This window comes from Elephantulus edwardii, unplaced genomic scaffold (assembly GCF_000299155.1).
Source record: "Elephantulus edwardii isolate Elephantulus edwardi_28Jun2011 unplaced genomic scaffold, EleEdw1.0 scaffold00161, whole genome shotgun sequence".
NCBI lineage: Eukaryota > Metazoa > Chordata > Mammalia > Macroscelidea > Macroscelididae > Elephantulus > Elephantulus edwardii.
In genome coordinates, this window is record NW_006399911.1 from 5744558 (window position 1) to 5759832 (window position 15275).

A 15275-nucleotide genomic window follows, 5' to 3' on the forward strand; every position below is an offset into this window, starting at 1 on the left:
GTTGACTATGCCTCACGGTGACCCTGTGAAAAATGGCTCCAAACCTTGCCCTATCCTGAGCCAACGTCACTGTCTCTGACACACTGACCCCACTGCCATGGTTACTGTGTCAATTCCTCTCATTCAGGATCTTCCTCTTGCACTGATCTTCTATCCTTCCAAGCATTATGTCTTTCTCCAAGGACTGGTCCCTCCTGACAACATGCCCAAAGTATGTGAAATAGAGTTTAAAAATTCAGGCTTCCAAGGAGCAAATTTATTTCACCTTCTCCATGACAGGCATATTTGGTCTCTTGGCAGTCCATGGTATATCCAATACTCTTCTCTGGTACCACAATTCAAAGGCATCCATTCTTCCTCTGACATCCTTAGTCATTATCCAGATCTCATATGCATAATAAGCAATTGAGAAGACTATGGCTTGGATCAGGTGCACCCTAGTCTTTAGACGGATATTGTTGCTCTTTAGCAATCAGGAGAGGTCCTTGACAGCAGATTTTCCCATGCAACTCATCTTTTGATTTCTTAACTGCTGGTGCCAAGAGTGTTGAATGTGGATCTGAGCAAGATGAAATCTCATTAACAACATCTATCTTTTTTCCATCTAACATAATGCTATCTATGGCCTGGTGGTGAGGATTTTTTTTTTTTTAATGTTGAGACGCAATCTGTATTGAAGGATGCAGTCCTTGGTCATCTTCAGAAAGCTCTTCCAGTCCTCCTCAGGTTTGGTGAGCAAGGTTGTGTCAGCTGCTTAGGTTGCTGATGAATCTTCCTCCAATCCTGATGCCACATTCAATGAGCCCAGCCTCTCAAAAGATCTTTTCAGCATAGTGATTGAAAAGATACAGAGAAAGGATACATCCTTGTTGTACTCCTTTCTTGATTTTGAACCCTGCAACATTTTCTTGCACTGTTCAACCAACAGCTTCTCAGTCTACATATAGGTTTTGTATGAGCACAATCAGGTGTTCTGGGATTCCTGGACTCCTGTTCTTCTCAATATTAGCCACAATTTGTTGTAATCCACACAAATGTCCTCGCATCGTCAATAAAACACAAATAGACATCTTTCTGATATGCTCTGCTTTCAGCCAAGGTCCATCTGACACTGACAGTGATGTCGCTAGTGTCACAACCTCTTCTAACTTCAGCTTGTATCTCTGGAAGTTCTCTGTCAATGTACTGTTCCAGATGTTTTTAGATAATCTTCAGCCAGATTTTGCTTATATGTACTATTAGTAATATTGTTTAATAATTTCCATCTTTGGTCTGATCACTTTTTTTTTTTTTTTGAATGAGAATAAGTATGGATATGGATTTTTTCCAATCAGTTGGCCAAGTAGCTGCCCTCTAGATTTCTTGGCACAACCTAGTGAGCACATCAAAGGCTGCATCTGTTTGTTGAAATATGTCCTTTGGTATTCCCTAGGGCCTTATTTTTGCCAATTCCTTCAGAGCAGCTTGATCTTCTTTCTTTATTACCATTGTTTTGGTACTATCATTGCCTAATTCTCAATTGTAAATATCCTACCTTTAATGCCCCATGGTCTTTCAGCCCTTTATTGTCAAGATCAGAGAGAACAAAAGGAACATGGAGAAAAAGGTCCAAGGCAGAAGCGGGGAAACAGAATTAAGACCAGCGACAACCACAGCAGCTTTGGGTCAACTCCCCCTCCACACTCTATGGTTTGATGTCTGATACCAGAGACATCTCGACCTTAAAGAGCACAAGATATCTTATGATTAGGACTCTGAAAAATATTGGCAATCATTCTACTTAAAAGTAGAAGCTGGCCCTCGGCACTAGTCAGAAGAAACCACTAAATGGAAAAGTAAACAAGGGGAAAGATCTCATAAATACCAGTACTTAGATCCTAGCCCCTTGTTCCTTTGCACTCTGGACAGGGGTCCACTGTCTGACTCTTAGACTCTGTACTGCCTATTTGTAGTTCTTTCTCCTTTCACTAATAAACCCAGTATTAATCACTTCTGTGAAGGGAGCTCTGGTGGCCTAGTGGCAAGAAGCTTGTTGCAATCCCAAAGGCATGCGGTTTGAGGCCACGAGCTGTTTTTTGGGAGGAGGATGGGCAATCTCCTACTGCGCAATTAACTGCCTCTAAAAACCTTCTGGAGGGTCAGCTATGGGTTGGTTCCGACTCTTGGTACATGACACGACAATAAACACTTATGTGAGATTCTGTCTATGGCAATCTGCTTCCAGAGAGAACTTGCTAGTCCTCTCAGGAGCGTTTGACTGTGGTTATTGTCTACACTGCTACTGAAACCAACAGTCATGAATTTTGTAACATTGAGTTCTTGTTCCAACAGTTTAACTATGCACCCCTTCCACAGTCCGGCCAAGCAGCCCCTGCAATTCTGTAACAAGAGATGTTTCCCTGGTCTGGACTGTGTCTATCCCTCAATAAACAACATTTGCTTTTATTTAAGAAGACTTGGTGGTGTTGCTCTACGATAAAGAGAAGTTCTCAATTTGAATGCTTTTAAACAAAGAGAACTTGGGGACCATTTTTCTTCTTTTTGTCCCCTCGTCCATGTTCACTCAGGTAGTAAGATAGACAGATGGTTTGGATTTGTACTTTGATGTGTCAGCTCAAAGGTTCCAAGAGAACATTTCTCTCACCTCAAATCTGTTGTTATCTTAGTACAGCTGTGGCAAAGAGAACACGTTTTACTGGAGATGAGCCACTTTTGGGGTGCCAGCATGTGGGGCTTCCTTGTTCCAACAGGGGTCTCTCATTTGGGACAGTCACCTGGTTGCAATGTCCCAGCATCTTCCTCCCAAAGCTTCCTTGCCTTTCTGTCAGACCCTGTATCAGTTGATTTTGTTTTTATGGAAGACAGCGTGGTTGCTCTGGGGCTGTGACATGTGCCTGGCAGGGCCTTTGGCTCCTAGGGGTAAGGTGTTCTGACTTCTGTTTCTCTTTTGCCACTGACCTGCTGCCCTACGCAGAGGTTGTACCAAAACTTCTCTTGTTCTCCCAGTGAGCTGCACATATCTGGCTGCAGGCTTAGCCCCTTGTGACAGTGTATTCTCCACTGGGACCCTTTGTACCCCTGTAATTCCATGGCCCTTCTGAGCCAGCACCCTTTACGCAAATCCACTCCCATTCCTCCTGTGACCACTTCCCAGCTTTCTCTGAGGAACCACCTTCTCTATGCTCTTTTAAAGTTTGGTACATTGACATCAACCCTAACTGTTTCTGAGAAGGCCAAATAATCCAGGCTGGGACCATCTACCCATTAGAATAAGCCCAGAGCTTCTGGCTAGAAGGAGGTACTCTCTTTCCACTGGGGCTGCTCAGGTAAACTGTTAGCCATCTCTGCCTCCACTGAGGGAAAAGAGACAAAGCCTTGGGCCTAACCACATTTGAAACCATTATTATATTTGCTAGTAAATCTCTCTTTTTGCTTCAACCATTTGACCCGAGTTCTTGTCACCTGTAACCATGAGGGACCTGACTGAGACACAGCTTCCTCATCTGGTTAGCAACTTTGCATGTTTAGGACACAGTTCAAACACCAGGCCCCTTCCTCCTCCAACCCTAAAGCCAACAACATCTCATGAACCTTTGCCATTAGCTACGAAAAGTGAACACTGCGGATGGAGCCAAAACCCAGGCTTCTCTCGAGTGGAGGTTCCGACCTCCACCCTGGCACACCCCATCCCTTTCCCTGGTTTTCAGGGGAACTCTTACCTCTGTCTTATTCCTCGAAAGCACATTGGAATCGATTGGTCCCAGTGACATGTTTGGCAGGACGAGGTTGAGCACTTTTGCAGCAAGAACCTAGCCGGAAGGGAAGACAGGATGGTGAGTGTGTGTGGGATCCACGCCCAGAGTTCCCCAGTAACAATCTACAGTAACACAAGGGAAACAAAAGCCACACTGAGCATCAGGCAGGCTTGTTCCCAAGGTACTGGCCGTTCCGGCCAAGGCAGGCACTGCCACGCTGGCTTCCCTACCAGCTGGGCTGTAGGTGGGCACTGGGGCAGGTGGCAGCAGTGTCACTGCTGTGCCTGCCTGCTCTGGATTCTACACGGCTGTCCCCCTTGCAATCAATTATAGCTTGTGAATTATTTGTAGAAGCTGCCCTAGGTGGGCTCTGGGAATAAAATCACATGGCTGGAGCAGGGCCCTGCCAAGATGCCAGGGTTTGAAGCAAGACAGCACGGAATGGTCTGGAAAGGAGATGGCAATGGTTAGAGAGCACTTGTCCATCATCTCAGCTTCTCTGGGAGAAAAATAAAGAAATAATAATAATAGCCAGCAGCCTGACAAAGAGGCAGCGTGGCAGAGGGGAGGAGGCCTGGATCCGAGCCCGGCTCTGTGCCTTGTAGACCTCAACATTACTGAGCCTCCTTGCTGTGAAACGGGGACCTCAGCACCCTCTCGGGGCCAGAACGGAGGCTAATCTGCAGCCCTGGTGACTGAGTACTTGATATACAGAAGGTGCCTGCAACATGTTCACAGGATTCAGACCCGATTGAGGCGAGTCCTCCCCCTGCCCGCCTCTCTCTCCAGCTTGTGTGTTACCAGGAAAAGCAAGATTCGGACCTCACACCCTGCTTAGAGAGAGAGGCTGTCTGCATTTCTGAAAAGTATGCAGACATCGGGTGGGGGTGGGGGAGGATGAGAGATGCTATTCTGAAAGCAAGCTGTGAAAGGCTGAAATTAGAATCACATAGAAGGTGGAAGCAGACTCAAAAGAGTCAAGGGACACAAGAGAGGGCATATCACACAACTGGACAGCAGCCCCAGGGGCCCTGATGGGGCAGAAGGATTGTGTGAGGTGCTGCTTGTAACAGATGAGGAACTGGGGGCTCAGCGGGAAGGGGAGGGTGAGAGTCCAGGCTGAGGAGACCCCTTAAGCCCCCTGCCTAACTTTCTTTCTCTCACCTTCCCCTCCCCCAGGGGCTAATGTTGACCCCACTTTCTAGACCTTTCTCCAGCCTGCACAGAATGCATCCTCTCATCTCCAGTGTTTCTCAGCCCACCAGGGATCAGGCAAGAACAAATCAGGGCCTTGTTACCAAAGGTGCCAGCCCACAAAGTGGACCCTGTTCTAGGTCTCACAGTGGGCTTTCAGTGAGAATCAGCAGCAGCTCCTTTCCAATCCAGATAGCTTCCCCGCCTCTAAGAGCCACCACACGCAATCCTGGTGTTCTGGTGAGATCTCTTCACCTCAGCTTCTGTCCCTGACTTTGAGGGCCTACTAGCCCAGCACAGACATAGTGAGTGGGCCCTGCTGCTTTCAGCAGGTTCAAGAGTCAAAGCGGTCTGTGGCCAGCAGACCAAGTGAGCCCAGGAAAGGAGGGTCTGGAACTGTAAGAATTTCAAACAAGTTGGGTGTTTCAAACACAGATTAAACATTTGTGGACTCTCAGAATTGGGAGCCTCTCTGAGAGCAGGAGTATATGTTCTCAAAGACTATAAAGAGAATGAATCAATAGCGGGTGAGAAGTGCTATGTGTAGAGAGAGTATGGTTGCTGCCCACTGGTGGCCTTCAGGGGACTCTGAGGGGCTCCAGGGAATAATAACACTAACTTGTTGTTGTTGTTAAGTGCCGTCGAGTCGCAGGCAACTCATAGCGACCCTATGAAGGAGAGTCCTTGACGCTTGGGTGCCTTTCATCCTCTCTCCAGGCTCATAGGGTTTCTGGAGGCAACCTATTACGGAAGTGGATGCCACTTCTCCTTCTAAGACTAAAATATTAGCAATGTTAGTAATTTATAATAGAGCTTGGGCACGAAAGGCTCTTGTTGTTGTTGTCAGAACTGACAACATAGCTGACCCTCCAGCAGATTTTCAGAGGTATTGACCGCATGGAAGGAGATTACCAATCCTTCTCCCATGGAGCAGCTGGTAGAACTGAACCACGCTGCAGTGCAGATTCTTACCACTGGGCCACCAGGGCTCCCTAGTATTGGCCCCGAGAAGACTTATTGGGAGAAACATCTTAACATGCATCCCCAAGTTCTGCAGAGCTGGTTCCTAGACATTCTTCTGCTTTTGGCGTCTCTTGTTCCCTGATCTGAGCAGAGCTGACAACCCCTGTGTGCCCCACTCCATTCAGCACCCACGTGAGGCCACACCTGATGGAAAGTGCACAAACTCTAGCCTCTGGACCAGCCATGCCATCTTCCTGTCTATTGCTGACCCCGCATAGCGCTCCTGGGGACAAGTCCATCACCTGGTTAGATGGCCCTGAGCTGGGAAGAGGCTCAGGGATAGGACAACTCAACAGAGAACCGAGAATGTGTGTAATGCCATGCAGAGTCCATTCATCTCACCGAGTCGACCACCAAGTTGATTTCTCTTTTGCTGGCAAGCAATTTTGGAAGCCCGTCACCTGATTCTGTGTGGACCCAGGAATTTGGTGCCGGTCACCTTCACATTGATTGTGAAGACAAGACTTACCTTCATGTCTGCATCTACACTGTTGCCACTGGCATCTTTTTTAAACACAAGGCTCAGAACCAGAAGGTGCTGAGGCCTGTACTCCCAGAGCTATTGGGAAGATGTTGACCATCAAGATTATTAGCTTAGCTAGTACCAGAAAAGGCAATGTGTTGGCCCAACACAGCTGGACCAGGGCCAGGGGGCTTCGAGAGAGTTGAAAAAGAAGCAATCTGTCGGAGAGAATGGTGGGAAGACTTATCTGGTCCTCTCCCAGCTCAGCACACTTGCCTCTATCCAGGGGAACATTGTACTGCTAAAGGAAGCTTTTAAGAAAAGAACCTCATAGGAAAAAAATGAAGGAAGAGAGCCACTTCCAGAAAATCATGTCTTCAGAAAGTGAATAATACAAAGGTTTGCATTGTTTCCCAGGGGAAACTAGAAAGTGAACGCAGTGCACAGCCCCACCTATTCTTTCACATCTCACAAGCTCCTGTTGAGGACCCACTCCCCAAAACACCATCAGGAGGTGAAAATGCAAGAATGTGTGGGGCTGAGGGTTGGAGGGGGAAAGTGGTGGGCACCTAGGCACATTCAGATACACTTCCAGCCCAGGTGAGCTGGAGCTGGTGGGTACAGGGTAGAGGGATGCATGCAATGGGCTTGGCCACTGTAGCAACTAAGCTGACTGTGTGTCAAAGCAACAGGAGTTCAAGTCCAGGTGAAGGACCAAGTACCTCAGATACATGATGTGTGCATGTGTCCATGTGGCCTGTTCTCGAGTCTCCATGGTGTCACTGTGGGAATCGGCGCACAGCTGTATATAGGCTATGGAAGATCTGAGTATGTGGACTGGAAGGAAGAGAGGCCCACGGCTGACATGCCGCTCCAGGAGCCGGTAGAAGAGAAGCAGATATAAAGGAGACTTCTGGATCCAGCGATTCATTTGATCTTTGGCTTCTTGCCTTCTCAAAGGGCTTTCTGCTTTTTTGCTTTAAGAACACATTCTACCTATTGGGCCATGGCACACTCTTATCTTTCCTTCATTTCTGAGTTTCCTGGTCAGAGCAGCAGCAGTACTGAGCCATCAAGGAAGGAAAGAAAACTATAGGGAACAAGACTTCAGGTTCTTATATAAAGTTGGAGGGGCTGGGAGTCCTACGGAAAGTTAGAAGGCCTCTCCCCAGTCCCCTAGGGAGGGTGTGATTTGACTGGCCTACGGTGATGCCCTGATGCAGTTGTTATGTGTGTGTATGCTTTTATTAGTACATTTGCTCTTATTAGTACAGCACTTGTCTGTCAGTTTGTTGTACTGGGGTAACTTGTGGGTTGCTGTGATGCTTGGAAGCTATGACACTGGTATGTCAAATGCCAGAAGGGTCACCGATGGTGGACAGCTTTCAGCAGAGCTCTCAGATTGAGACAAGGGAAGATCTGGCACATAAGGCTTTTTATAAGGATTGAGATAAGGGGCATTTGGATAGTACTGTCTATTACTCAGTCTCTTCCTCATAAAAGACCCAAGACAGAGAAGAGGGCCCTTACTAGAATATAGCATTTCCAGCAGCAATACAAAGTGCCTTTCTGCTTGCCACTCTTGTTTGTCCCATGCACGTGGGACTGAGTTAGGATGATAGACAACTGGCATAGAGCTGAGCAGAGAGAGGGTCCAAGCACCTACACACCAAGGAAGAGAAGGGACCTATCAGCAGAGGGATGGAGGGAAGTGGCTCACCAATAAAGGTAGTGGAGTCCAAGAAAATATCAATCTTGATGCCCTGACAGCCACATCACACAAAATCTTCAGAGAATCCTGTGGAGTGTGGAGAGATTCCCAAACCCAGCTCAGAAGAAGTGGTCCCATCAGGTTCCTTGAAGAATAACCCCCCTCCTGATGGTCAGGAGTCTTGGTGCCCATTGGATCTGGAGGCCAGGGTGCACACAGCCCAGGGAGAGGCCACACAAGCAGGAGGAGGTATGAGCTTAGAGACTCTGGAGCCAGGAACATGTGGATTTTAATCTTTGGGCAAACTTGAAGTTTTTAGTTTGCTCATCTATGAAATGGGGATTACAGGATGAGCCTTGACCTAGGGAGCATACCCTAAGCAGAACATTGGTTAGTAGATTGAATGAGTCAATTGATTAAAAAAAAAACCAACCTCTTAGAGCAGGGATGTCAGGGAAAGTGTGTGATTTGTGGCTCTGCAACAATGAAACGTTCACAGCTAGAACCCCAATTCTTTCATTCAGCCAAGAGGCCACACCTCCCCCTACCAGCTCAAGAGCCTCTTTGTGGAGCTCCTTTGATCTCACAGTGAACACTGGAGACATTCACAAATGTCTCTTTCATCCTGAAGGTTTTAATGACTCATCAAAAGAATTTTTAAGCTTTTGTCAGGGTAAGATTTAACATGAGAAGGGTAATTACAGTCTCACTGTCTCTTCTAGTGGGATCAGCAAGTAGATCTGTGCAAAAGAGGACAAAACTCCTGCCTTCCTCCTGGACAGGCACTGGTGACAAAGGTCCTGGGAAGGCCAGTTCGTGTCACAGTGAGGTCCCTGGGCCATATCTGGCTTTTACTTCTCCCAGTACCTACACATCGGAGAGAAAAGCCCTGGGGATGCCAGGATGCTTTCAGTGGAGTCTATAGGACACTGGCAGGAAGGGGCTCCCACACAGATACATCCAGGACGGGTCCCAGGGCAGTGACTCCTCTAATCTTAATGTAAATTTCCTTGAGTGCCCTCAACTTGGCTATGGCACAGCAGGTACCTGCAGGACAAAGGTGAATTAGCCCCCGGCGCTGTTGGGCCATCTCATGGCCTCACCAATCCCTGGGCTCCTGGGTCTAAATTTACCCCAAGCTTCAAAGTGTAACAATCCTCCATCCTATCGCCTACCTCCTGTTCCTCTCTACTTTAGGCTTTAGACACTAGAACAGGATGAGTGGCTTTCAGCTGCGAAATGGGCCACGGGCAAGGAAGTTAAATGGGATAAGGGCAAGGAAGTTGATCTTGCATGTTTCCAGGTGAAAGAAACATCCCTTTGCATGTTTTAGGGTGAAAGGAGACCTCAAGCACAATCACATGCTTCATTTCCTTGATGGTCAATTAGGAATAGTTATTCCATCCTTATGGGCAGGTCGTGGAGGTGAAATGAGACACAGGATGCCACACACACTTTTGAGTATTAGGTGAATAGTGTCAACTACTTCCTGCATCCCTGCCGTTGGCGAGTGGAATCTTCTGGAAGCCCGAGGCTCCAGCATCCCTTCCCCAGCCCCCCAGGGAAGAATGTCCAGGCAGCATGTAGAGAAGACCACTGAAAATGAGTCCTCTCACCCCTGCTGCCCTGCCAGGCAGTTCTGATCTCTCTCATAGGGCTTCCAGAGAAGGAAGGCACTCTGTGACCCCCAGCCCTGTGCTTTGTCCCAGGAAACATACAGAAACATACACTCTGCTAGCGGGGTAGCTATGGGTTCTGTGCCCTGGCTTCATTGAGTCCTGAGATATTGAGAGATCCCCCCACGAGGTGACCTCATCAACAAGGAGGCATGCTTTTCTCTTCTTTAATATTCTTACTTATTTATCATGCTTGGTAGGGTGGAGGGCAGGTGCAGGAGGGGAAGTCCCTCTATGAGGCGGATTGATTCAGTGACTGGGGTACTCGGGATGGGTGTGTCAGAGACAATGAGATTGGCACAGGACAGAGCAGAGTTTAGGGCTGTTGTACATAGGGTCGCTATGAGTTGCAAGCGACTCGACGGCACATAACAACAACAACAACAACAACTTATTTTTCTTGTTACTGAGGATATATATGGTAAAACACATACCCATTCAATGTGTTCTCCGTGAATGATTTCTTTTAGTTGTGTAATCACACTCCTTCTCTGAGCTGTTTCTCCCTCGCTGACATAAATTCAGGCCCCACCCTCTCCAGGTACTTATCTAAGATTTCAAGTTGTTACTGTTAATTTGAAACCAGATAGATGTTAAAGAGCCTTAATGCTCAGGGCAGACATGCTTTGCTAGGAAAGCTAATTTATTGTTTGATTGGGAGATTTCAGGGGATATTTTTGGTTTAAGAATGAAAGATGGTTATCAGGGCATTAAATTCAGGGGTCCATTCAACTTTCACGGCTTAAAGAAGTTGTGAGACCATGAGAATTGGAAATTTAATTCTGTGTTTTTGAAGCTATTCTCGTATATATGAGAAGCTATACAACAAGCTATTGAATGGGCTGACTGACCAAGCACTGGCCACAAATTCAGATCAGTATTCAATATTCTGTTCTTCCACCTACTGATACTGGGGCCCAAGTTGTTGTGAGGTGTTGCTGGGTCAACTATAACTCATAGCAACCCTAAGAACAATGGATCTGAACATTTCCTCATGCTGTACTATTCTCATCTTCTTTGATATATTCAAGCCCATTGTTACAGTCACTGTCTCCATTTATCTTGTTGAAAAGCTTCTTGTCATTCCTGGTCCTCCATCTTTCCAAGTATGATTCCTTTTTCCAATGACTGCCCCCCTCTACCAACATGCCCAATGTATGTGACACAAAGTTTCAAAATTCTTGCCTCTAAGGAGCACCCAGGTTGCCCTTTCTCCAAGACATATTTGTTTGTTCCTTTGGTAGCCCAGGACTTATTCAGTGATCTTTTCCAATACCACAGCTCAAAGGCCTTGAGTCTTCTCCTGGCATCTTTATTTACTGTCCATTTTTCAGATGCAGAGCAAGTAACTAACTAAAAGACTATGGATTAATCAAGTGCACCCTAGTCTTTAAACTGACAGTATTGCTCCTTAGCACCTTGGAGAGGTCTTTGATTGTAGATTTCCCCGATTCAACAAGTCTTGATTTCTCGAGTGCTGGTATCAACAGCATTGATTGTGGATACAAGTAAGATGAAATTGTTGTGATAACTTCAATCTTTTCTCCATCCATCATGATGTTTCCTATTAGCCTGGTAGTGAGGATTTCTATTTTCTTGATGGTGAGATGTAATCCATATTGAAGGCTGTAGTCTTTGATCTTATGCAGCACATGTTTCAATCTCCCTCTCTTTCAGCAAGCAAGGCTGTGCCATCTGTATAACACAGGTTGGTGATGAATCCTCCTCCTACTCTGATTTCATATTCTTCTTTATAAAGTGTAGCTTCTCTAGTGAGTTTCTCAAGATACAGTCTGAATAGGTATGGAGAAGGGATACAGCCTTAATGCACACTTTCTTGATTTTACACCATGCAAAACAAAACCTTTCTTTGTGCAGACAACAACTTCTTTGTCTAGCTAATATGTTTTGCATGAGCATAGTTAAGTGTTCTGAAAATCCCATGCTTCTTCCCAGTGTTAGCCATGATTTGTTATGATCCATAAAGTTGAATGCCTTTGCACAATCAATAAAGCACACAAATAGACATTCTCCTGGCATTCTTTGCTTTCAGCCAGGATCCATCTGACATCAGCAGTGATATCCCTGAGCCATGGCCTCTTCTAAATCTAGCTTGAATTCCTGGCAGTACTCTGTCAATCTACTGCTCTAGTCATTTTGGGATGATCTTCAGCAATATTTTGCTGGCATATGATATTAATGATACTGTTCAATAATTTTCATATTCTGTTGGGACACCTTTTATGGAAATGGGAATAAATAGAACTCTCTTCTAGTCAGTTGGTCAGGTAGAGGTCTTCCGAATTCCTCTTTCAGCCTCAGTTTTCTCATATAGAGAAGGAGAGAAAAAAGGTATCTCCAGATATCTCTCCCTTTAGGAAGTTTGTGGTCTCGGACAATGAAAACCACCCAAGTTGGCCAGCAAGGAACTTTATCTAAACCCTGATCTACCCCCATTCCAGGAACCCTGGCTAGTTCCTGATAGGACTGGGCATCCAGATATGTGGCTAAGCAAAGAAAACAAAAGTCCTACCAAGACAAAACAAACAAAAATGCAAAAGACAAAGTTCCCATTTGCATGAAAAATAGGAACAAGAAGTTCATGTTTGTCTCACTTTCCTGTTACAAAAGACAGCATGTTATAACAGAAACACTATTAAGTATACTGCTATAGCAAACACAACCTCACTATTTAGGAGGCTAGAAATCTAGAGACAAAGGGAATCTAATTTGTCTTGGTTCCTTAATAATGGTAGGCCTGCATTCCCCCAAGTCTAGCTGACTTCTGCTATGACAAGGCTTTTGAAGCTCACTTTGGTGGTCTGGCCTGGCATTCCATGGCAGCCAATCAGTGCAGATGCCTCCAAGGACTCTGGGAGGAAACTATGCTACCTTAGCTCAGGACTAGCTTCCTGACTCTTCTTCCATTTTATCTGGAAAGTCGTAGGTTCCTGGCTTTACTTTGATGAGAAGGTATTCTAGATGGGGAAGTTTAGACCTAGATGCAAACCTATTCCACATGTTATTGATTCTGCCATGTCTCTCTTCTCAATCTCACTTTCCACAGCTATAAAATGTAAGTTGACTTGTTCCTCGGGCAACACTGGGTGTGAAGTGAGCTAACGCATAAACGTAGAGGACTGCCCAGCACTCCTGAGCCTATCAACAGTCAGAGCACATTAGAGGGCAATGGGAAGTCCACTTTCCTTTAGGATCCTGCCCATGTTTGTTCTGTTCAGGTGAGAAGTGCCCTTGTATCATATAATCACAGTCACTAGAGGAAAAATGAGGCAAGTCAGTTTCCCTTGACCCATTTAAATAAGTATCATTGTTCACCATGAGAAAAATCAAACCAAGCCCGCTGCCATTGGGTCAGTTCTGACTTACAGGAACTCTCTACCAGCTTTCTGAGGTAGTCAGTCTTACAGAGAACAGATACTTAACCTTTCCCCAGTGAAGCAAATCCCAGACCTTTTGGCTTGCAGCCAACATATAACACACTCCACCACCAAGGCACGATTAAATGACTGAGGTCTCTTCTGTTGTCCTCTGCATTTTTATGTACTATTTAGTCGTAACTAACTCACAGCTGACCCTACAGTGAGTTCTGAGAGGCAGTAATTGCACGGGAGAAGACAGCTTATTTTTCTCCTGCAGAGCAGCTGGTGGATTCGAACTGCATGCCTTTGGGTTGGCAGCACAAATCCTTACCACTAAATCATCTGGGATCCCTTTATCAATGATAGTAAAAGGATTTCAAGAAGTCACTGGTACAGTCCAGAATTAAAGGTGTATAGTAAAGTGGACTGGGGAAGGGAGAAAATGATGCAAAAGTGAATAAATATTTTCTTTTGAAAAATTGAAGTGGGGGCATAGGGAGGGAAATATGTAACAATGAATGAATGAAAACCCAACTTTTCTGTAAATTTTCATTAAAATCACAGTTAACACCCCCCCAAAAAACCCCCACAATAGTCACTGGTGGTTTTTTAACATGGAACGAAAGCCAATCTCTTTATCTTTTCTTTTTCTTTTCTCCCCATCCCCAATTTATTTTGTTTACTCTTTAGCTAATAAAATAAATGTTTCTGCTTGAGCTAGCAGAGAGACAAAAACCAGACAAATTGAGGGTTTTCTTTTCTCAGCTTCTCATCATGCTGGGAAAAGCAGAGGTCAGTGACGACGTGGAAGACCTTTGACGGGATGGATGGACATAGTGACTACAGTGGGCCCCGTGCACGTCAGACACCGTGAGTGTGATGGGCAAGGTGCAGCTCTGTTGTTCAAAGGGTTGCGGAGTTTAGTTCACTTGATGACATCTAACACCACCTTTATTCCACATCAGTGAGATTTTCTACACCTACTGAAAGCTTACTCTCGTCATCACACCCACCCTTAGAAACCCAAGATCAAATCTATACCTATTTGTTGTTAACTGTGTTGAGTTTGAACAGACTCATAGCTGACTCTTCAGCAGGTTTTCAGAGGCTATAAACCACATGGGAGGAGACTGACTATCCCATAGAGCAGCTAGTGGATTCGAACTACGTACCTTTGAGATGGCAGTACACTCTTTACCACTAGACCAAACAGAGATCCCTCCTTGTTTGTAGAAAACACATTTAGGGCACTTTTTACAAGGTTTTATCCTTGTACTGTGTTTCATAATTTGGGTTCTGAGAACAATACTGTAGAGGCTGAAGGCTTAATGCTATTGCTCAAATGGTCCATTTGTCACATGAGGCAAGTTCAGGAGAAGTAAGGATGCATCCCAGAATAGTTGAGTATTGCTCCCAATGTACACTGCACTATGACACCCCCTCCAGGGTCTCCCTGAGAACCCCAAGAACTGGTTTGGGGCATCAGCATCCTCTGTCCAGTGTCAAGGTGAGAAAGGACACAACCTGGTGTCAGAGGAGTGGGGATTCTCCATCTCACTGGTCTCAACACACCCTAGTGACACACTCTAGTCTTCACTGAGGGCTTCTCTGAGGCTACGGCATCAGTCCTTTTCCCAGGGAGAGGAGGCCTATTTGTGTCTAGTTGATAGTTGGCTCACTTGCCCTGTGAAACTAGCTCAAAGTTCCAGTACCAGAATTCAGTTCCACTCACTCACATGCTTGATTTTGTTAACTTCACACCCAAGGGAAAATATGTTTGTTAGAGGTGAAATGCTCTGGGAGAGTCCAACAAGGAAAACTGTGGCAATGACAAATTGCCTCACTCCCCTCCTGGTGACATCTTCCTGAAACTGGCAGATAGTCCGTGAAAAACAGCTCAAGCCTTGCATCTGACTCATGAACAAAAGGCTACTTTGTAGGATCAAAGCATGTGTGACTCTTTTTCCCTTTTAAAATTCACCAGTGTAAAACAAGCACATTCAGGAACTCATTTTCTCTTTGGATGAAAAACCAGAAACAACAAAAACCCAGCTCTCACATTATTAGAAATTA

General features: G+C 45.6%; 1 protein-coding gene across 2 annotated transcripts in view; it reads right to left on the bottom strand.

Annotated features, from left to right (window-relative positions):
• Window positions 1-15275, bottom strand: part of MGLL (monoglyceride lipase) — a 146734-nt gene that overhangs the window by 14397 nt on the left and 117062 nt on the right. The window contains exon 6 of one of the 2 annotated variants that reach the window (XM_006895171.1): window positions 3720-3809. The exons of the other annotated variant lie outside the window; for it this stretch is intronic. Coding sequence (XP_006895233.1) covers window positions 3720-3809 — 90 coding nt within the window. The remainder of the gene's footprint in view (window positions 1-3719; window positions 3810-15275) is intronic. 2 annotated transcript variants of the gene reach the window in all.